Source organism: Phycodurus eques, chromosome 2 (genome assembly GCF_024500275.1).
Source record: "Phycodurus eques isolate BA_2022a chromosome 2, UOR_Pequ_1.1, whole genome shotgun sequence".
Classification (NCBI taxonomy): Eukaryota; Metazoa; Chordata; class Actinopteri; order Syngnathiformes; family Syngnathidae; genus Phycodurus; species Phycodurus eques.
In genome coordinates this window covers 29,045,308-29,069,238 of record NC_084526.1, presented here as the reverse complement: position 1 = coordinate 29,069,238, position 23,931 = coordinate 29,045,308, and the positions used below count along the sequence as shown (strand labels likewise).

The 23,931-nt window shown below is 41.2% G+C and overlaps 1 protein-coding gene across 11 annotated transcripts in view; it reads left to right on the top strand.

Moving 5' to 3' along the window:
* The window catches only part of LOC133399091 (protein diaphanous homolog 3-like), a 216,809-nt gene that overhangs the window by 12,423 nt on the left and 180,455 nt on the right, over nt 1-23,931 (top strand). For 8 of the 11 annotated variants that reach the window (XM_061670215.1, XM_061670210.1, XM_061670214.1 and 5 more), the window contains 11 exons: nt 1,758-1,832; nt 2,104-2,173; nt 3,627-3,763; nt 3,928-4,033; nt 8,505-8,615; nt 8,762-8,880; nt 9,103-9,219; nt 21,296-21,414; nt 21,495-21,559; nt 21,948-22,052; nt 22,320-22,646. In XM_061670215.1, coding sequence (XP_061526199.1) covers nt 1,758-1,832; nt 2,104-2,173; nt 3,627-3,763; nt 3,928-4,033; nt 8,505-8,615; nt 8,762-8,880; nt 9,103-9,219; nt 21,296-21,414; nt 21,495-21,559; nt 21,948-22,052; nt 22,320-22,646 — 1,351 coding nt within the window. Of the gene's footprint in view, nt 1-850; nt 873-1,757; nt 1,833-1,984; nt 2,174-3,626; nt 3,764-3,927; nt 4,034-8,504; nt 8,616-8,761; nt 8,881-9,102; nt 9,220-21,295; nt 21,415-21,494; nt 21,560-21,947; nt 22,053-22,319; nt 22,647-23,931 lie in introns of those variants that run through there. The other 3 variants (XM_061670212.1, XM_061670211.1, XM_061670213.1) reach the window with 3 other exon arrangements.

Here is a 23,931-nt window from a genome sequence, read left to right as displayed (position 1 = left end):
GAAGACAGAATTGTGGCAAGGCACAGATCTGGCCAAGGTTCCAAAAAAAATTCTGCTGCACTTAAGGTTCCAAAGAGCACAGTGGTCTCCATAATCCTGAAATGGAAGACGTTTGGCCGTCCGGCCAAATTGAACAATTGGGGGAGAAGAGCGTTGCTCAGAGAGGTAAAGAAGAACCCAAAGATCACTGTGGCTGAGCTCCAGAGATGCAGTCGGGAGATGGGATAAAGTTCTTGAAAGTCAACCATCACTGGAACCCTCCACGAGTCGGGGCTTTATGGCAGAGGGGCCCGACGGAAGCCTCTCCTCAGTGCAATACGCATGGAGCTTGCTAAAAAACATCTGAAGGACTCCAAGATGGTGAGAAATAAGATTCTCTGGTCCGATGAGACCAAGATAGAAATTGTTGGCCTTAATTCTAAGTGGCATGTGTGGAGAAAACCAATCACTGCTCATCACCTGTCCAATACAGTCCCAACAGTGAAGCATGGTGGTGGCAGCATCATGGTGTGTGTGTGGTTTTCATCTGCAGGAACAGGGAGAGTGGTTGCAATCGAAGAAAATATGAATGCGGTCAAGTACAGGGATATCCTGGACGAAAACCTTCTCCAGAGTGCACAGAACTTCAGACTGGGCCAAAGGTTCACATTCAAAAAAGACAATGACCCGAAGAACACAGCTAAAATACCGGAGGAGTGGCTTCAGAACAACTCTGTGACTGTTTTTGAATGGCCCAGCCAGAGCCCTGACTTAAACCCAATTGTGCATCTCTGGAAAGACCTGAAAATGGCTGCCCACCAACATTCACCATCCAACCTGACAGAACTGGAGAGGTTCTGCAAGGAGGAAGGGCAGATAATCCCCAAATCCAGGTGTGGAAAAACTTGCATTATTCCCAAAAAGACTCATGGGTGTATTTGCTCAAAAGGGTGCTTCTACTAAATCCTGAGCAAGGGGTCTGAATCCTTATGGCTGTGTGATATTTCAGTTTTTCTTTTTTAATAAATCTGTACAAATTTCAACAATTCCGTTTTTTTTTCTGTCAATGTAACGTGCTGTGTGTACATTAATGTGGCAAAAAAATTAACTTAAAAGATTTCAGGAAATGGCTGCAATATAAAAAAGAGTGAAAAATGTAAGGGGGTCTGAATACTTTCCGTACCCACTGTAAATGTAAAATAATTCACGGCCACTCAGAGACTCCCTGTGAACAGGAAATGAATTCGTACATCACTGGAAACGTCGTCTGAGAACAGGGTCAGGTGTTAAGAAAAGAACGGGGTCTGGTGAAAAGTATATAACAATGGGGAAATTTCCATCGTTTCAGCAGCAATAGTGGATATAATAAATAAACTAAACTATTGATCATGCCTAATTTATCCAATTCAATCTATCAGCAATGTAATTTTTTTTGTTTGCAAAATAGAGTGCTGAGTTTCAATTGAATTTTGAGATCTGAATACTCTGATTCAGCCTGTGACTGTGACGGCCATTGCAAGGTTGATGCAATAAAAACAAAATAACAAAATATCATATATTGAACCCATAATTTATTAACGATTACGATTATAGAGTAATTATTATGTTGTGCAATTTGAACAGCATGCAGAATTATTTTATCCTATTACATAATATTCTGCAATAACTTTCTTGGGATAATGTTCAATGCCAGACTCAATTTTGTGGCATACTGTTTTGTCTCATTTTAATGCCTATCTTAACTCTGTTGTGATACTACATGTTTATTCATTTTCTAGTTGGGTGCAAAGCTTTGGTCATGAGGGCCTTGGACTGCTCCTTAATATATTGGAGAGGTTGCTGTCCAAGAAACAGTAAGTTTCTTATTCTTTAACTCATCTCAAGATAAAGAAACTAAGTGTAATATGTGTAAATACCTTGTCTTTTTTAATGATGCTAACGAGATGATTTGATGTCTTGGCTAAAACTTTCTGTGCATCGCTCTCTGGGATTGACTGGCCATCAGTCCAGCGGATACCTGTCCTACTTGCGTCCAAAGTCAGCTGGGATAGGCCCTAACTTCTCTGCGACCCCAGGTTAAGTGGTACATAATGTGGATGAATTCTGTGTATTTTATGTCCCTAGGCAGGAGAGGATCGACAAAAAGAACCAACATAAGGTTATCCAATGTCTAAAAGCCTTCATGAACAACAAGGTAACTACACTAACAGCCATTTTTCCCTAGTCGGAATTAGGGGTGGAATGGTTCACAAAATCCACGGTTTGGTTTGTATCTTGGTCACGGTTTTTGGTTGGTTTGGTACACGTTGACAGAGCTGCAAAATGTTACGGAACATCTCTATTTTGTTACGGAAATCACTGAACACGCAACCGTTACGGATCCAGCGTCCAACATTACCGGCCAGTCCGGCGCAGTGTTTGGCCACTATGGCAAAAATGTAATAAATGAATTCGATAAAATTAACACTATACTGTTTGAAAAAAAAGAGAGAAAAAAAGGGGCACGCAATTTTATTACGCTTTTATTAAGCTGCTAAACCACAGAGGCGAAAGTTCTCTTTGCATCCGGTGTCAACGCATTATAAGTCACTTATCATCGCCTCCATGGTAGTGAATAAACTACACTTCTTACCATGCTTCTTACATGTTTCGTTTGCGTTATCACGAAGGGAGGTCGAGGAGTGGGTAAGAAAATATGGAAAAGCATGACGCTAATCGCTAAGCTATCGTGTCGTGAAGTCGCAAAACACCCAAATAAGTGATTGGGTGTTACAGTACACTTGTCACAGGTCTGGCTGGAACCGCGTTATAGCAGAGAGTAACCCAAGTTTGAAAAACAAAATAACAAGCCAATTAATACGTCACTGGAGATGTCATCTGAGAACTGGGTCTGGTTAAGATTATATTATCGTTAATAATAAATATTTGCCGATGAGAAGGCAGCATATTTGATTATTCAGCTCACTAGATGATTACTTATGAAGAATTTATAAAGAACACCACTGAAGAACAAATCATATTTACTTACAATGTTAATATTCCACAACAGCATTGAATCATCATGCACAAACTGCTTAATGCTTTACATTTTTCTATTTTTATTTTTATAAAAAATTATATTAGTCTTATGTTCCTCATTAAAAACACAAAACTTGTGTTTTTGTGGGGAAGGCTGGAATGACGTAATTGCATTTCCTTTCATTTGGAGAAAGATGTTTTGAGACATGAATGTTTTGAGTAATGAGCGTGGTCAAGGAACCAATTAAACTTGTATGTCAAGGTACCAGCCCTGCCTTTAGCTGGTGACCAGTTCAGTGTGTACCCCGCCTCTCGCCCAGAATCTGCTGGTATAGGCTTCAGCACGCCCGAGACCCTAGTGAGGATAAGCGGTACAGAAAATGGATGGATATGTATGCAAAATTCTTCTAGGCCATATATTTAAAACAATCTAATGAAAACCAGTAGGTATTGCAGTAACTGAGCGTGCCTTGTCGCATGACGTATTCTTACACCGTTGCATGAGCTAGTTAGTTGTGCGTCATTTGTGATCTCAACTCATTTAAATTATGCAAAAAAATTATTGAAAATAATAGTCGAATTTACTGTGTGAATGAACAGCTGTTTATACATGTGCTTGTTTATTGCAGTATGGCTTGGATAGAATACTTGGCGAGGAGAGAAGTCTTGCATTACTATCAAGAGCAATAGATCCCACACAATCCGCTATGATGACTGATGTGATGAAGCTGCTGTCAGCCATCTGCATTGTGGGCGAAGAGAACATGTATGTTCGAATGTCTTCTTTGTTTTAGTTCAAACATCAGTGACAAAAAAAAAATAATAATAAAAAGATTTCCATCCACTTGTTAGTCTCAGAGAGTGACTAATGATCATTTTACAAATCCCATCAACCCAATATTCACTCATGCATTTCTTTTTTTCATTTAGTTTGGAGAAGGTTCTTGAAGCCATCACCACCGCTGGGGAATGGAGAGGCATTGAGAGATTTAATCCCATCGTGCAAGGACTACGAGATCACTCGGTGCAGTTACAAGTAAGACCAAAGACGAAAAGAGTCTGACTTTAGTACAACTACAGTGCCGTTGCATAGTTTCCCCACTTTGTTCAAGATCATCAAACAAATGTAAGTATCAGACAAATATAACCCAAGTGACCTTAAAATGCTGTTTTTAAATGATTTCATTTATTCAGAAAAAAAAACTATTCAAAGTTACCTGGCCCTGTGTGGAAAAAGTAATTACCCCCTTGTTAAACCAGGGGTTAATTGTGGCAAATCACAATTTTTGGTTAATTTTCACTGATCACACCCAAGCGTGATTACCTCCAGACCTGTTCAATCAAGAAATCACTTAAACAGAATCTGTCCCGACAAAATCAAGTCATACAAAAGATCTAAAAAACCCACAACAAAATGAGACGATCCAAAGAAATTCCAGACCAGTCCAGAAACTAACATCTATCATTCTGGAAAAGGTTACAAAGCCATCTCTAAAGCTTTAGGATTCCAGCGAAGCATGGGGACAGCCATTATCCTAACATGGAGAAAACGTGGAACAGTGCTGAACATTCCCAGGAGTTGCCGGTCTACAAAGATTACCCCAAGAGAACAGGAATGACTCATCCAGGAGGCCACAAAGGAACTCGGGACAACTTCTAAAGAACTGTAGACCTCCCTTGCCTTAGTTAAGGTCAGTGTTCATACACAACAATAAGGAAGAGACTGGGGAAAAATGGCCTCCATGGAATACTTACAAGGCGAAAAACACTGCGAACCAACAAGAACATAGAGGCTCGTCTTACTTTTGCAAAACAATCAAACATCAACAAAAAACATCTGAATGATTGCCAAGACTTTTGTGAGAAAATTATATGGACTGATGAGATGAAAGTTGAGCTCTTTGGAAGGTGTGTCTCATTACATCTGGTGAAAATGAATTTTGTAAAAAGATCATCATACCATCAGTCAAACATAGTGGTGGTAGTGTGATGGTCTTAGGCAGCTTTGTTCCTTCAGGACCTGGACAACTCGCTGTAATTGATGGAACTTTGAATTCTACTCTTTAACAGAAAATCCTGAAGAAGAATGTTCAGCCATCAGTTTATGACCTCAAACAAAATAAGTTACCTTCTGCAGCAGGATAATGATCCAAAACACACCAACAAGTCAACTTCTGAATGGCTTAAAAAAAACAAACAGACAAGAAGGTTTTGGAGTGGCCTAGTCATAGTCCATACTTAAATCCGATTGAAATGCAGCGGCATGAACTTAAAAAGGCAGTTTATGCTAAAAAACCCTCCATTTTTGTTGAATTCAAAGAATTCTGCAAGGAATAGTGGGCCAAAATATTTCCACAGAGATGTAAAAGACTCATTGTCAGTTAAAGAAAACGCTAGATTTCTGTTGTTGCTGCTGATGATGGCCCAACCAGCTTTTAGGTTTAAGGGGCCGTTACTTTTTCACACAGGGCCAGGTAACTTTGAATAGTTTTTTTCCCCCTTAATACTGTAAATCAAATCACCATTTAAAAATAGTTTTAAATTCACTTGGATTATATTTGTCTGATATTTACATTTATTTGATGATCTTAAACATTAAAGTAGGGAATCGATGAAAAAATAAGATTTTGAGAAGGGGGCCAATACATTTTCATAGACTTCACACCGATCTGATCAGTTTGATCGGTATTGGCCGATAATTAGCATTTTATGCTGATTGGCTTTGTCATAATTCGTCGATCCGATCAATGACGTCATTGATCGGCTCTGCAAAAGACATTTACTTTGCGTCACCATCGTGTACAGTATATTTAAATCCAAAAGCTAGTTTATTATTAGCCTTGTCACGTGTCTTTCGATGTAGTACTGTAAATATCTGACCGCCAAGAAAGTTTAAAAAAAAAAAAAAAAAAAAAAAAAAAAAGTCGGCGGTGTGAGACAGACAACACGTCTGAGACAGATAACACACAATGCCTTGATCAGACTCCAAAACATATTTCGTCTTTCACGATTACACTGTAAGACTACTGCAATAAAACCACTGAGCTTTAGCTTGTCAACTTAAACTCAAAAAGTTCTGTCACGTTGGATGGTGAACGTTGATGGTCACCCATTTTCAGGTCTTTCCAGAGATGCTCAATTGGGTTTAAGTCAGGGCTCTGGCTGGGCCATTCAAAAACAGTCACGGAGTTGTTCTGAAGCCACTCCTTCGATATATTAGCATTGTGCTTAGGGTCATTGTTTTTTTTTGATGGTGAATCTTCGGCCCGGTCTGAGGTTCTGAGCACTCTGGAGAAGGTTTTTGTCCAGGATATCCCTGTACTTTGCCGCATTTATCTTTTCTTCGATTGCAACCAGTCTCCCTGTCCCTGCAGCTGAAAAACACACCAACAGCATGATGCTGCCACCACCATACTTCACTGTTGGGACTGTATTGGACAGGTGATGAGCAGTGCCTGGTTTTCTCCACACATGCCACTTAGAATTAAGGCCAACAATTTCTATCTTGGTCTCATCAGACCAAAGAATCTTATTTCTCACCATCTTGGAGTCCTTCAGGTATTTTTTAGCAAACACTTTCATGTGTCTTGCACTGAGGAGAGGCTGCCGTCGGGCCACTCTGCCATAAAGCCCCGACTGGTGGAGGGCTGTAGTGATGGTTGACTTTCTAGAACCTGCTCCCATCTCCCGACTGCATTGCTGGAGCTCCGCCACAGTGATCTTTGGGTTCTTCTTTACCTCTCTCACCAAGGCTCTTCTCCCCGGATTGCTCAGTTTGGCCGGATGGCCAGCTTTTGGAAGGGTTCTGACCATCCCAACCGTCTTCCATTTAAGGATTATGGAGGCCACTGTGCTCTGAGGAACCTTAAGTGCAGCAGAATTTTATTTGTAACCCTGGCCAGATCTGTGCCCGAGCCACAATTCTGTCTCGAAGCTCTTCAGGCAGTTCCTTTGACCTCATGATTCTCATTTGCTCTGACATGCACCGTGAGCTGTAAGGTCTTACATAGACAGGTGTGTGGCTTTACTAATCAAGTACAATCAGAAAAATCAAACACAGCTGGACTCCAATGAAGGTGTCGAACCATCTCAAGGATGATCAGAAGAAATGGACAGCACATAATTAAATGAGTGTCACGGCAAAGGGTCTGAATACTTATGGGTGTGTGATATTTCAGTTTTACTTTTTTAATAAATCAGCAAAAATGTCAACAATACAATTTTTTTGTGTCAATATGGGGTGCTATCTGTACATTAATAAGGAACTTAAATGATTTTAATAAATGGCTGCAATATAACAAAGAGTGAAAAATTTAAGGGCGTCTGAAAACTTTCTGTTCCCACTCTATACCGTAAATGAACAAGTCATTGAAATGGACACATTGATCCAACTTGTGATTGGATCTGTGATCGATTATCGTTTTTTTTAACTCTGTGATTGGCCCCCCAAATCCGGATTGTGTAAAACCTAATTTACAAGTGTGTGAGTGTGAGAATTTATTTTCTTCTTCTTTTTTCTGTTTAGCTATTGTCACTCCGATTTTCTTTTGGGTGGGGTGGGGGGGAGATTTATTTTGTATAGTACCAGAAATAGTCAAAACATTTTTGTGACATCAATTATAATACGTAAAGAAGATTTTATTCATTCCGCAGTGGGGAAATTCACGGGTTATAGCAGCATCAAGTAAAAAAAAAAATAAGTCAGCAAAATAGTATTATACTTTACTAAGTACAGAAAGTTTCACTTAATTGATGTGTGCGTGCGCCTCTGTGCGTGTTCGTGTGCGTGTGCATTTGTATGAAATATTTAAGATTTTTTTTTTTTCAAACATTTATTTAGGTTACATTTTTATAATTTTTTAAATATACATTTATTGTATAAAAACTGCCTCGTTTTGAAGAACTATGCTAATGTATTTTAATGTTGGTTATGATGGTGGTACTTGGAAAGCTACTGTATTTTCTGAGGTGGTAATGATCTACTCCAGATGTTTGCCTGTCTGCCTTTATTATAACATCAAAGGGAATTATGGACAATAAATAATTAATAAATATATTGTAAATGTAAAATATATTTTTTTGTGCTTCCTTTCTGGATTTAAGGATTATGCTATTTTTCATACATGAGTAGAGTGCTTGAGTGGTCAATAATTAATTTGCCTGTCACTTCCTGTCTCCCAGCCGCAGGATTTAGCAGTAGTCCCAGAACAGAACTTGGTGGGCAGAGGAAAAAAAATGCTTCTATTTATCAAATTTTCCCTGCGATTGACTGTTTGTCGGTTGGTATGGGTCTACAGTTGTTGCATCAATATTAAAGTCAACCCTCCCTAGTTGGAGACTGGAGAAAATAGACATGCCTTGGTAATGTTTCTTTGCTTCTTTGGTGTGTAGCTCATTTAGCATGCGTGTTTGCATGCTCATCACCTTCTGAAAGAAGGATTCTGTTTTATTTCTTACATTCACAGGACTGACTCAAACCTGCATCTTCTTTACATTTGATATTGCAGGTGGCATGCATGCAGTTCATCAATGCGCTTGTGACATCACCTGATGAGCTAGACTTGAGGCTGCACATCAGAAATGAATTTATTCGTTGTGGCCTTAAAGCCATTTTACCGGTAAGTACACCCCCCCCCCCAAATTATAGACAGACAATAGAACTGTATCCACGTATTAACGTAAATCGTAACGCTTATATTGCTTCTTAATCTGAATACTTTTATCTCCTTGCAACTTTACTGAATGTTCTTTATTTTAAATGTAGCAACTGTCATCTGTGAGGAATGAGGCCCTTGACATTCAGCTCAAGGTGTTTGAGGAACACAAAGATGAGGACATGATGGAGTTCTCTCATAGGCTGGAGGACATCAAAAGCGAGCTGGAATATCCTTTCTACTATTTACCTAATTAAGTGACTGTACCCTCTTAGTGTATTCTATCTAAAAGGAAAATACCCCTGTTACCCACTGAATGTCAGATATTTATGAATAGATATCAGGTATCACTCATTAATTAATTCATTAAGTAATTAAAACATTTGGTTTTTTTGTGGTTACAAAGAATTGCTTACATTTATCAGCAAGTCTTTGCCTTGACTTGCTTTACTGATGCGGGGGACGTGTTCAGTATTTTGCTGAATATGGTGAAGGACAGCAGTGCAGAAAACTATTTCATCTCTATATTGCAGCACTTGGTCCTCATTCGCAACGACTACTTGGTCAGGTCAGTCAATACCTAATACATACGCAGGTCATGGAATATTTTAAAAAGATTTATAACACTATTAGTGTGCTGTCTGTTCCTTGTCCCTTAAAAAAGTACAGCAGTACAATTTAATTCAGCTAGCTACATTACGTTTGGGACCAGTAAACCCTGATCTGGCTTGTGATTCTATTGCAGGGTGTAGAACTCAACCGATATGGGATTTTTGGGGCCGATACCAATATTGGGCACTAAAACTAAATATATATATCCGATATATCGGCCGATATCCGATGTATTGGCCCATAACCAATATATTAGCAGATATATGAAATAACAACATTGATATACACAGGATATATACTGTACATGAACGCAAATTATTATAATACCCGAAATATGAGCCAAGGCAAAGAAGCATGACACGACTGAATCAAAACAAGGAACTTGAAGTGATAACACTGTCAACATAAAGATTATAAACTGTGAGCATCTTATATTAGATACTGTTAGACATGGGTATTAACAGTTGCATAAATGCTTATCTGATAAATGTAATATACACAACTTTAAAGGTCTCATATTTTGGCTATTTAGACCTCCATAGAGTGAATCTCCAACAAGGATTTAGTATAAAAGTGTCAATTTCCTTTAAAAAACATCTTGGTTTTGTCGTACCAGAAAAGGCCCCTCTGTCAGCTTCTTCTGTTTGACCAAGTTTTCTATCCGCTTTGTCCATATTTGGCTAAGGCTAACCCCCTTTCCACTGATTGGTTGTCTCCGTGTAGAAGACCCAACCCTCATTACTTGTGAGAGCATGTGTTATGTTGACAGGGGCGCAGAGGTAGGTGGAGATCTTCACTAGTGAAGCAGATAAGCTTGAGAAATTTCAGGCCTCTTGGCAGTAAAACATCAGTAATTCAGAAATGCGTTGATGATTTTAATTCACATTTCACATGTTTACTAAGTCACCATAGAGCTAATCTAACATCCTAAATACTTTAAAAAGTTGGTTTGGTAAAATATGGGACCTTTAAAACGCTGTATAAATTAGATGATAATGGACATGTGAATTCACAGTTGCAGTCCATAATTTCTCATGTAGAATGTAAAAATCAAGCCCAAAAATCAGGAAAACGCTTCTACCTATGTATGATGTGCACCATCAATATTGCTTATATCCATATGCTCAAAACATGGCGTAAGAGCTGTATTTTATGAGGTTTTTCAAATATTCTGCTCTGTGTGCATGCGCTGATGTAATTAATTTTTTTTAATATCGAAGGTTTGCTTCCCTTTGTCGGGACAGTCTAAACCAGACATGCCCAAAGTCCGGCCCCCGGGCCAAATCCGGCCCGTGTTCATATTTCCACTGGCCCGAAGCCTCTGTCATAAAACCAATAATATGTGGCCCGGCAGTACAAAATACACGCGTAATTTTATATTTCACCACAGGATGGCAGTAAACTTGTGCCTGAACTCTCACAGGGCCGTTTTGCGCATGCTCTGTTTTTTGCCCATTTCTGAAATGGCAACTGGAAGTAAGAAAAGGAAAGTTGATAGCGAGGGCCGACGTTTCCAGGACAAATGGAAGTCTGAATATTTTTTCACTGAGTTTAGAAACAACTGCGTCTGTCTTATTTGCCAAGAGACTGTGGCTGTGTTCAAGGAGTTCAATATAAACAGGCACGACCAGACGGAACATGCTAATTACGACAAGCTAACTGGGAAAGAACGCAGTGAAATATTGAAGCAACTGGAAGCTGGTTTAACGGCACAGCAACACTTTTTCACAAGAGCCAGTGAGTCGAATGAAAATGCAACAAAGGCAAGCTATGAGGTGGCAACGCTGATTGCCAAGCACTACAAACCTTTTACTGAGGGTGAATTTATTAAAGACTGTGTGATGAAAATGGTGGAGAACATTTGTCCTGAGAAAAAGCAACATTTCGCCAATGTTTTCCTGGCTCGTAGCACTGTGTCACGAAGGATCGAAGAAGTTTCTTCTGATATTAAGAGACAGTTGGACGCAAAAGGAGTTGAGTTTGAATTTTTTTCGTGAGCCTGCGACGAAAGCACGGATGCATCCGACAGCGCTCAGTTACTGAATTTTTTTAGAGGAGTGGACAGTGAAATGAACGTGCGTGAAGAGTTACTTGACCTCCAGAGCCTTAAGGACCAAACAAGAGGGAAAGATTTATTTCCTTCTGTTTGTTCCGCCGTAGATGACATAAAATTACAGTGGAATAAAATCACTGGGATTATTACGGATGGCGCACCTGCCATGGTTGGCGAGCACACGAGCCTACAGGAGCAAAATGCATTGATAAGCCAACTGTATTCACATATTAAAGCCTTTCGGACCAAGCTGCTACTTTTCCAAACCCACCTGTCACAAACGCAGCCCAATACCACATATTTCCAATCTCTGCAAGAAATAATGACCTGTTTTCCAGCGCACAATATCAGTGCGCAAATGAGGAGGTATGCCGCAAACATCTCATCTCTGACTGAGGCGTTTCAACAGCGTTTCAGGGATTTTGCAACTATTGAAAAGGAGATCACGCTTTTTTCTTCTCCCGTTTCCGTGGATCTCAGTGACGTTCCAGCCCACCTGCAGTTGGAGCTCATTGAGCTGCAGTGTGACACGGAGTGTCGCACCCGGTACCAACAACTCCCTCTTGTCAACTTTTACCAGCAGCTGGATAAAGACAGGTTCCAAGAGATCTGTACATTTGCTAAGAAAATGTTGAGCTTGTTTGGCTCGACATACTTGTGTGAGAAGACATTCTCAGTCATGAACATGAATAAGAACCGCGTGAGGACAAGACTAAGTGACTCCCACCTGCGTGACATCTTGCGCATTAAAACCACCGCTTTTGCACCAGACCTGCTCCATTTACTGCAGTCGAGATCTCAGTATCACCCTTCACATTAATGCAAACATGTTGTTTGTTGATTCTGATGAATAAAGTTTGAGTTTGAGTCAAATTTCATAAAAATACTTTATTTTGCATTTCATTAATTTTTATTTTAACCTTCGTTTATCCAGGTCAGGCAGTTATCAGATCTACCTAGCAGCAGACAGCATAGTAAAACAAAGTAAAATAAAAATAAATACAAAAAAGCATACCCCTCGTCGGTAGCATGTAAAATTAATGCTGGCCTGCATAACAATTTTTTTACGTCAATGTGGCCCCTGAGCCAAAAAGTTTGGCCACCCCTGGTCTCAACAATGTAAAAAAAAAAAAAAAAAGGATAATGTATGTAAACTGTGACCACTCGTCACCAAAATATATAAGGACATATTTCCTTATGCCCACTTCAACCTCTGAAACTATCAGAACAAAATCCCGAATACTTTGGATTTATGGATGTTAAGCATTTTCCTTCTCCATATGGGCTCACTATAGAGAAAAGGTTTGTCACTTAATGTCACAAAACAGCAAGCAATTGTCAGCAAAATTTTTGTGGACATCTCTCCTTATGCCCACTTCAACCTCTAAAAATATCAGAATGAAATCTCCAATATTTTGGATTTTTATGGCCGTAAAGCCTTTTCCTCTCCACATGCGCTCACGATAGAGGAAAAGCTCACTCACAACACAACCAATTATCACCAAAATGTAAATGGTGATAATTGTAAATGGTGATAATTCAACCTCTTCTACTTCAACCTCTGAAAACATTAGAATGAATACCCAATATTTTAGATTTTATGGATGTTAAGCGTTTTCCTCTCCATAGGCGCTCACTGTTTGTCGTTTAATGAGGAAAACGCTAATGTCCATGAAATTCAAAACGTGAGGACAATCATTCTATTTTCAGAGGTTGAAGTGAGCATGAGTACAGATGTCCACATACATTTTGTTGATGATTGTTCACAGTTTTGTGACATTAAGTTACGTTAAACTTTTGCACTATGAAGTTCCGTCTGAACTTCTGCAGGATCTTTTTCTTTGTCTGCTGTACTGCCAGGATTGGGTGGCGACCAGCTCAGGATATACCCCGCCTCTCACCCGAAGATAGCTGGGTAGGCTCCAGCACGCCCGCGACCCTAATGAGGATAGGCTGTACGTAAAATGGACGGTCTGCTATACTAACATTAATGTAGCGTATATTGGTTTGGTTAAAAATGTAATTAATTTAGGGGACAAGAATAAGCCTGAAGCGATGCCTGCGGTACTTCCGGTTTAGTGTGATTTTGAGTTTCAGCGTTAAAATCTAATTATTTTATCTCAAAAAGGGCACCACGTCTCTTTTTAGATGTATAAAACCTCAGGACAAAGTGACGAAAAACCTCTATGTCTCATAATCTGGAGGTTGCTACAGGAATGAGATAAGAGTTCTCGATAACCAGAGGTCTGTTGTCGAACCTAGAAACACACACAAACGATACAGGCATTGAATTTTTATAGAAAATTGAATGACATCTAACAGGGGAATCTACAAGGGAACAATGCAGGAAAAAAAACACAAAGGACAGACAAACATTGACAAAGGAGACTGATTTGTGACGTGAGTGTGGAATGAGCGTGTAGTGACAATGCATATAGCTGGGGGTTCCTGTTCTCGTTAATTTAAACCCAAATATGCACTAATCTGTCCTTTAGTAGATGGCAAGTTGGACTTGTGTGGAACACAATTTAGGCGGGCTCGTTGATCCCCCGAATGTTTGGCCGGTCCGGTCTGCACGGGGAACAGATGGATTTGGCGGAAAAAGGAGGTAGCTAAAAAGAAGAGCAGGAAAAAGAGGTCCCAGGCAGGGCGGCCGGAGCCCGGGTTTCGCTGTTCGCAAGACGTTCGGAGCGGACGTGCGCTGCCCACTTGAGTTTGCTGAGTTTGCCCAAGCACACAAAAGGGTAGCTCGGAGCGCTGGCAGGATGGGTCCGATGTGTCCTCGCCACCCTGTGGTGAGAGGTGGGGCTTCCTGGCTGAGCCAGTCTTCGGCAAGTTGGTTGAACGAGCATGCAACAAAGGGGGCACCGGCCTTTATGCCCAGCCGAAAAGGGGTGGTTTATCTGATTTACTGATTTATCGGTCAGGCTCGAGCATAATTAGTGATGACATCCTACCAATGGGAAACAGTATGACCTACGTTTGATTTATTTTATTTTAAATTAATGACAATCTTTTGTGACCTGGTCATTGTCTGTGGACGGGCCAGATGTGGCCCACAGGCCTTACGCTGCCCATGTCTGCCTGAAAGGCTCTGAATGGCATCAACAGACAGAATGTTGTCTCTGATAGCAATCTATCTACTGTAGCGGACATGCGCCCCGCAAACTGAGGTGACACAGTGGCTCCCCACACCTTGATAAACTGCATTCTTCCAAGCGGTCTTGCTGTGAGGCTGCCTCTAAGGAGACGTGTCGTGGGCCCTAAACTAATTAACATCTACCCTCGAAGTCTGAACTCCTAAGCATCTAACGCCAGGTGTTCCACCAGACCTGTCTAGGAATAGGAACAATTGCTGAGACAAGGCGACACCCGCAGGCGTCGAGAGGAACTGCAAAGTCGACCCGTGAACTCTAAATTGATGTTTAACCAAGGATAAAAGCCTGTTTTAATATTTCATGAACCCTGAAGAAATATTCCAAATTTATTTCTTGTCTGTGTCAGTGTGTCAACTTTAAGCTTTTTTAACTTTTTCTGAGCAACTGTGAGATTTTGAGGATTGTTTGTCTTTGTGACTCCAAACAGCATAAAATGTGATTTGAATCATAAGCAGTTGATTTGCCAAAACTATAGTATAAACAGTTAATCCGATATGCTTGACCTCTGAGTAAATAGAGTACCAAGTTGAGGTTATTTTATATTAATATATTAGTTTAAATCCATTTTATCAAATTTGTAGACGAGACTCAAGATGATGGGTGTGGTCTTCTCCAAGTCGGCAATCCCTCTTGCCCACGCCCCGCCACTGGGGTATTTAACTCTTAACTCACACCTTCTCTCGCTCTCGTGTTTTTTCTCTCGCCTCTTGTTATGCTGGCAGCGCGCCAGCCGGGCTGGCCTTTGGCCACCCCTTACCTTTCTTTGTTCGGGCACGGCTCGACAACTGCGGGCCTTGGGTATAGAGAGAGACCCAGCTTCCCAGTCTCTCCGTGGGCCACTGCTTGCCGATCAGAGCAGCTACTACAAAGGTACCAGGTAAGCTTCCAGCCAAAGTTGATCGCTCTGAAATTGCCAGCGAGCCACTAAAAAAAAAAAAAACGCAGGAAGAGAGAAGTTAATACTCTCCCAAGAAGGCGTGACGCACAACAATTTTTCTTCTTCCGTCTGTTTTATTTTGCTTTATTTTTCTACATATTTTTCTTCTGCAACCAAATCTGTCGCCTTGCTTCCCGAGCCAGAGAGAGACTACCACCCACCATCTTAAGCCTACGGTTGTGAGTAGACTTTTGCCAGACTACAACAGTCGTGCCTAATAATTTAGGGGAAATTACTAGGTTCAGACAACTTTGTCCTCCCTCTCGCGCGTGTTCGCTCTCGCTCTCTCTCTCTCTCTCTCTCCCCCCCGTCCGCACTGGACGCAGTAAACGCACGTTTCCAACTTTAGTCCAACACACGATGTTCTATTTCCCTTATCGTATGCGGATTTTCCTTCTTTTTACCATTATTAGTGCTATTTTCTTTCTTTAGTTAGACCCTTTGTGTGTTTCCCTCTAGGTCCCTTGTAGATGTCATTAAATATACTATAAAATTCCACCCGGTTGTATTTTGTGTGTGTTCTGAGTTTAAGTAAGCCTAGTGTAGCAACCTTCAGATTAAGAGACTGATAAAAAGGTTTCTCGTCACTTTCCCTAAATTTTATCCACATAAAAAGTAGGCTTTACACGAACAGGATTTTTGGGGCTGATCGCCGATCAGCAAGTTTAAAAAAAACAACAACAAAAAACGATCACCGATCCGATTACAAGATGGAGCAATGTGTCTATTTATATGACATGTTCACTTATTGGATATACCTGTGTACTGTATACTGAGTACTGTATCCATCCATCCATCCATTTTCTGTACAGCTTATCCTCACAAGGGTTGCGGGCGTGCTGGAGCCCATTCCAGCTCAAATTATTCTCTGGCATTTTAGACAAAAGTTAAAACACCAATGACCTCTTGGGAGCATTCAAGGATTGGCCACTGACATGAGTTTCGGTCAAATCAACATTACATGACAGAAATAATGGGTGCTAACTTACTGCCATTAAATTACTTTATTGCAATTAAATTACTTTAATAGATACTGTTAATGACATGCTTACTCTAACTTTCTCACTGTCCTGGCTTTATGGACAGGTATTGTCCAGAGTTCGAGTCAGTTTTACTTTTATTTATTTATTTATTTTGTCTTCCCCCACGCTGCGTTGCTTGAACGCTGCATGCTCCTCGTGTACATTCTTCAGGTGCTCGATCAAATTTGTTGTGTTGAAGCATTTGGATGACTTTCCCAATGACGTACTTCAGTTGTGCACAGACTGCAAATAACTTACATGGTGTTTGTCTGAGACACTGCAAAATAGTCCCACACCGATGTAGTGTTTTTTCACCGACAAGATTAAAAAAACTTTATTGGCCGTCAGATAGTTACAGTACTGCACAACAAGACAGGTGACAAGGCTAAAAATAAACTAGCTTTTGGATTCATACGCGACGAAGACGCGGAGTTAAACGTCTTGTGCGGAGCTGATCGATGACGTCATTGATCGGATCAGGGACTTATGACATGAAAGCCGATCACCCGATCAGCATAAAATGCTAATTATCGGCCGATACCGATAACAGCGATCAGATCGGCGTAAAGTCGAATAAAAAGTGAGGTGGTGCCCCTTTAATAGGTAAAATTAGTTTGATTTTAACAATTAAAATTGCGGTAAACCGGACGTAACCCAAGCGTCGCTTCCGGCTTATTATTTTCCCCAAAATTTGTTTGGTTGGATCACCCACAGCTGTTTGAGGGTTGATCTGTCGTCATAGGCTGTTTCGTACTCCTTGAACACTGGCATCTAGATCCATTCCACACATCCACAATCCACACACAAATGCAATTGAGAATATTACTCCGCGGCAGACTAGTATGCGAGCGCATTATCCTGAGGTTCCGCCTGTGGGCTCGGGACCTGCTTTGGATAAGTCACAGGAGTTGACGAGACCAGAAAAAACACTTCCGCCGTCTCCTGTGATGAAGTAACGGTACTTTTACTCCATAACAATGATCTAAATGTCGCTCTCTACTTATACCAATTTTTGCTTTTCAACTATTTCGTGCGCGAGACTTCGACTGCCGCATTGGGTGCTGTTTGCGCCATCCATCCATCCATTTTCTGAACCGCTTCTCCTCACTACGGTCGCGGGCGTGCTGGAGCCTATCCCAGCTATCATCGGGCAGGAGGCGGGGTATACCCTGAACTGGTTGCCAGCCAATCGCAGGGCACATCCAAACAAACAACCATTCGCACTCACATTCACACCTACGGGCAATTTAGAGTCTCCAATTAATCTGTTTGCGCCAATCCAATTTAATTAGTGATGTCTAGTTCACCAATCAAACGACACAAGAAAGTCACATTACTTCACACAACACCTTCTATTGGGCTTCCCGGGCATAGGTATTAACACTTATGATCGTCGTGCCTACGTGGCCACCATGTTAGGGAGATTGTCGTTACCATAAATGCATTTACATTTAGACAAACAAAAACAACAGCTTTCATGTATTTTAGTATTTGTCTGGCACTGTCTGCCCAAATGTATATATTTCAGCCCACTTCTAACTTGAGAAAACACAGCAGTAAATTGCAGAAGTTGTAGTTTTGACTGCGCGCACACACACACACACACACACACACACACACACACACACACAGCAACAACAGAATTTGCAAATTCACATTTTATTTTGTATTTAAAAAAAAAAAAAAATCTGAACTTACTATTTACTCAGTACTTGAGTAATTATTTCGCTGTGTACTTTTTACGCTGATTCAAGTCATTTTTTGGAGGACTACTTTTTACTTTTACTCGAGTCACATTATTGTCAAATAACTTGATACTCAATAACTTGAGTACAATGTTTGGCTACTCTACCCACCTCTGGAGCGGACATCCTCTGTTGGCTACTCTTACGTTTAAGCAACATTTTTGCTCATCAGATCAGCTAGTGTCGTATTTGTTGCACTGGTCTTTTGTATTTTCGTGTTGAGGTGCTGCGGGTCGTGGTGGAACCGCAAAGCACACGTAACATCGGCGACAAGAGTTGATCCGCAAGTACATCTTGTATTAATTAGGAAAAGCGGCTAGAATTATCAAATTAATTTACGGATGTTAATGTTAACTGTATTAAGCGACAGAATGATGTTAGGGATTATGTCACAACACAGTACTTCACAAACACTAACTTCAAATTCAGAAATGGACAAAAAAAAAGAAAAATACTGTACCTAATATTTTCCTGGAGGATGCATTTGGGATTAGCCTTTGAAGTTGGTAATAGTGAAAAATGAAGTGAAACAATGATTTGAGTCAATACTTTTCCAGATTGAGAGTACTAAAAGAGGAGGATGCTATTCATGTGGCACAGCTTGAAGCAGGCATCAGGTGCAGGTGGAGATGGGCCTGGCTCAAATTGAAGGCCAGAACAAAAAAGCAAAGAAATGAGGCAAATTTTATTTTAATCTTAAATTTGTACATCAACATGTACTTCCTTCCATCCATCCATTGTCTTCCGCTTATCCGAGGTCGGGTCACGGGGGCAGCAGCCCGAGCAGGGAAGCCCAGGCTTCCCTCTCCCTAGCCACATCCTCTAGCTCTTCCGAGGGGATCCCGAGATGCTCCCAGGCAAGCCGAGAGACGTAGTCTGTCCAGCGTGTCCTGGGTCGTCCCACCGGGAGGAGACCCCGGGGACTGGGTGCTTGGAACACCTCACCAGAGAGGCGTCCGGGAGGCATCCTAAACAGATGCCCGAGCCATCTCATCTGGCTCCTCTCAATGCGGAGGAGCAGCGGCTCTACTCTGAGCCCCTCCCGGATGACCGAGCTTCTCACCATATCTCTAAGGGAGAGCCCGGACACCCTGCGGAGGAAACTCATTTCGGCCGCTTGTATCCGGGATCTTGTTCTCTCGGTCACGACCCACAGCTCGTGACCATAGGTAAAGGTAGGAACAGATCGACCGGTAAATTGAGAGCTTCACCTTTTGGCTTAGCTCCTTCTTTACTCCAACGGATCGATACAAAGTCCGTATCACTGCACGCTGCACCGATCTGCCTGTCGATCCCCCGTACCATTCTTCCCTCACTCGTGAGCAAGACCCCAAGATACTTGAACTCCTCCACTTGGGGCAGGATCTCATGCCTGACCCGGAGAGGGCACTTCACCCTTATCCGACTGAGGACCATGGTCTCAGATTTGAAGGTGCTGATTTTCATCCCAGCCGCTTCACACTAGGCTGCGAACCGCTCCAGTGAGAGTTGTAGATCACGGCTTGATGAAGCCAACAAAACCAAATCATCTGCAAAAAGCAGAGATGCAATTCTGAGGCCACCAAACCGGACCCCCTCTACGCCTCGGCTGCGCCTAGAAATTCTGTCCATAAAAGTTATGAACAGAATCGGTGACAAAGGGCAGCCTTGGCGGAGTCAAACCCACACCGGAAACGAGTCCGACTTACTGCCGGCAATGCGGACCAAACTCTGACTCCGGTCGTACAGGGACCGAACAGCCCATATCAGGTGGTTCGGTACCCCATACTCCCGAAGCAACCCCCACAGGACTCCACGAGGGACACGGTCGAACGCCTTCTCCAAGTCCACAAAACACAAGGTTGCATGGGCGAACTCCCATGCAACCTTGAGGACCCTGACGAGGGTGAAGAGCTGGTCCAATGTTCCACGGCCAGGACGAAAACCACACTGAGTCCTCCTGAATCTGAGATTTGACTTCCCGACAGACCCTCCTCTCCAGCACCCCTGTGCAGTGTGTCCTCGCCACCTCGTGGTTCGAGGTGGGGGCGTCCAGGCTGGGCCAGTCTTCGGCAACTTGGTCGGACGAGACAAGAGCCGCCCCCTCGTGGGTAGCTCCAGTGACCCCCCCCCCCCCCCCTCCCCCTTCTTTTCCCACCACCTCCGGGACCAAAAGGAAAGCTGGACCGCCTCTGAATGTTACTTTTCCATTTTAGGACAATTTCGTGGTTTCAACCCAGTGGAATAAAATATTAATGATTGTATTTAAGATAACGAGACCATTGTCCCGCTTTGCATTTCCCATCCTCTTTAATCCCTGTAACGAATGTTTCAAGTGTATGTGATTGTTAAGAACACTAATATTTGCAATGTGGCATTTGTGTTGTGTGGGGTGAAACATTTCATCCGGTTCAGTTGACAACAGATTTGAAATTCACCTTTTCAGAAATACAGTCACTAGTGGCGTTCATGTAAACTTTTTCAAATATTATATGACATTCAAGTCCAGTGAAGGTTGTGATTAGTTAATCAAGGTTTGCAGTGCTTTCCGCCACCTGTGGGTGTCGCTAGTGCCCCGTCCATTGTCCCAGCCCAGATGGGCAGGTGTCACGGAACACAGCAGGGAGGATAAATCTTTGTTGGTGAGCCTTTTCAGGCTGGCTGGTGGTGAAAGTTAATTAATTTAGCGTTCTGGTGCGAAACCAGGTGTCTGTGTCTCAGCTTTGATGGTCCGCCTTTTTAATTCACTTTGCGTCTGTGTGCGAAGTTGAATCTCGCATCTCCGGGTTTGTCTACCTCGGCGGGGCGGAGCGGCAATAGTGATTCCGCTTGGTCTGGAGTTTTGGGGTCACAGTGCCATCGGGCGAGAGCTTGTCCGTTACACAAGTATTACTGCAGATTTTTGCTAGGCCTCATACTCTTGCTGCTACATCCTAATTTGTCTTAATGGTGGTCTACGGTTCAACACGTTTTAACCATTCACGTAGACAAATATGTGGTCATTCATCTACATGCCATTCCATCATACTGAATAAACTTCCCCCATGAATTAAATCAATAAGGATGCATATTACCAAATCTATATTTTGTCATTTCCCCCCCCCCATTCATACTTATGTCTCTTGTTGTCACTCTCAGGGTTCAGTACTTTAAAATCATTGAGGAGTGTGTATCTCAAATTGTTCTGCATCGTACTGGAACAGATCCAGACTTCAGTTATCGTAAACGTCTTGATGTGGATTTCAGCCACCTCATAGGCAAGTCACTTTCTTATTGAGAACGTATTGCAGCTATACCAGTTTGATGATCATGTTTTTTTGGGGCTGTCTTTCCTCAGAGCTTTGTGTAGATAAAGCAAGATTTGAGGAGTATGAACAAAGAGCTTCGGAACAGGCAGAAAAGGCAAGTGTTGACCCTCAACTTTTATTTTTATCAATTTTATCCCTCCAGATAGCCATCACTTGGTGCGACTCATCATATGTTGTTTATAATGTACAGCACAATTAGTTTGAAGCAAGCATAAGGGTGTATTTTGTGTAACAGTACAATGTCGCTTTAATTTCAAGATTGTATTTTAATTTGTTAATTTTAACACAATGATATCAATAAATATAGCTCAACCTATGCATGGAATGTATGACATCATTGAACTTGGTGACACCCTTGAGATAGGAGATTAAGCTCACTAACTGACATGTCCACACTGAATTGAATGAATCTGTACTCTTCAGGCTTGAACTATGTACAAAAAATACGGTAACTTAAGTTGTGGAATTATTTCTTTTTTTAGCTTGATGAAGAGTTTTTTAAACGACAGGAGGCCCAAGCTCAGCTGGTTAAGGGTGAAGAAAAGATAGCTGAGCTTCAAGTCGAGCTGCAGGCTTTCAAGTCTCAGGTATTTGAAGTGGTCTTTTTTTAACAGGTTTCACTCGTATATATATGTATATATACATATACATATATATATATATATATATATATATATAATCTCTGAAATTATGGAAATAAACTTTTCCATGATTCTAATTTTTTTTGGAAAGGGTCTGTAAATGTGTGTGTGTGTGTGTATATATATATATATATATATATATATATATATATAATAAATTCAGCTGCATATTAATCATTTTATATGCATGCATTGATTGTTTCATCTTTCCAGAGTGCAGCTGTACCAATGGTTTGCTGCGTTGCAGAGGAGTTGTCTTCTTCATTACCCTGTGGGCTTTCACCCTCTAACCCAGCATCTGGGTTGCCAGTTCCTCCTCCTCCACCACCACCTCCTCCTCCTCCACCACCTCCTCCTCCATTACCTGGTTGCCCTGCACCCCCTCCTCCACCTGGAGTGCCTCCTCCATTTGGTGCCCCTCCTCTACCCCCATTAGGATGTGGTTCAGTCTTGTCCACTTGCCTTGCCCTGCCTTTTGGCCTCAGACCGAAGAAGGAGTTCAAGCCAGAGAATTCCACAAAGCGCCTGAATTGGTCCAAGGTAAGTGGAAGTGTAAAAAAAAAAATTAATTAAATAAATATAAATACATATACATTTTATAGACGTAGGGTTAGTTGCTTATGTTATCTCATAAAATAACAAACAAACAATACAAAAAACAGTTCAAAACCTTGTTGACTAAACATGGGACAGTCTTTTAAAAGGGGTATACCCAGTAAATTCAGTTTTTTTAAATGTTCCGTACTGATATCTGCAGTATCTACTGGTCATCTTGCCTCATTTAAATTGGTAACCAAGTTTATAAAACTTCAATTCAGTGCACCATTTTCCACTCTCAACTTTGTTCCTGATATTTATTGGCCTCAGCTTAGGGACACACTTGTTTTTCCAGACCTGAATAACAAGCCTCTTTGACAAGACAGCAGTTGTTGAAAATAACAGATGATCATGCTTCTGTTAGATCACACTGAGTGGCACCTCTACAGATGTTGTTCCCTGTACTGCAGTGCAATATTAGTTCACACTGCAAATGGTGTTAGTTTGTGCTGTGATTAATTATTTAATATCTGCTGTAGATTTGCACAGATTTTCAACATACTAAACCATATGCTTGTAATTCCAAATGAACCTTTTAGAAGGATATGATGTGGGCTATATAGAATATCCATGTGGGATCAAACTTCTGAAATCGTCAAAGCAATAAATTCTCTTTGCCATATGCTATAAGTATATACTGTATACAGGCGCTTATACTGTATGCACTGCGTTCAAAATTATGCAAATTATATACTGTGTTACTGTTATTTTCCCAAATACTTGGTACAAATGACAATCGGAATAATTTTCAAGTTATCAACTGTCAGAATATAATTCAAACATTTTTGAACAAATCTCCCAATGATGATAGTATTTTTTTGAAAAAACAAAACAAAAAACAAACGGCACCGTTCCAAATTATTACGCTCAACAGTTTCAAGACACTTGACAGGTTTTAAAGAACTGAAAACAGTCATTTATTGAATTTAGAGCATTAGGTCATATTTACTAAAATCAAAAGCTAATTCAATTAAAACATAAGGCAAGTTACATTATTACATAGGACACCTTATTTAATAGCAGCGTCACAATTCTTGCATCCATTAATTAAATTTATTTGAGATGCTGGATTTGTTATGCTTGAAGATGATTTTGTCAATTAAACCACTGTTCTTCTTTTGGTACCATGAAAGAAAGTTGTCATTCAGAAACTCCACATTCTTCAGAAGTCATTTTCAAACCTTCAGGGACCCTAAGGAGGATGACAAGTTCTCTCCCTGGCATTCCA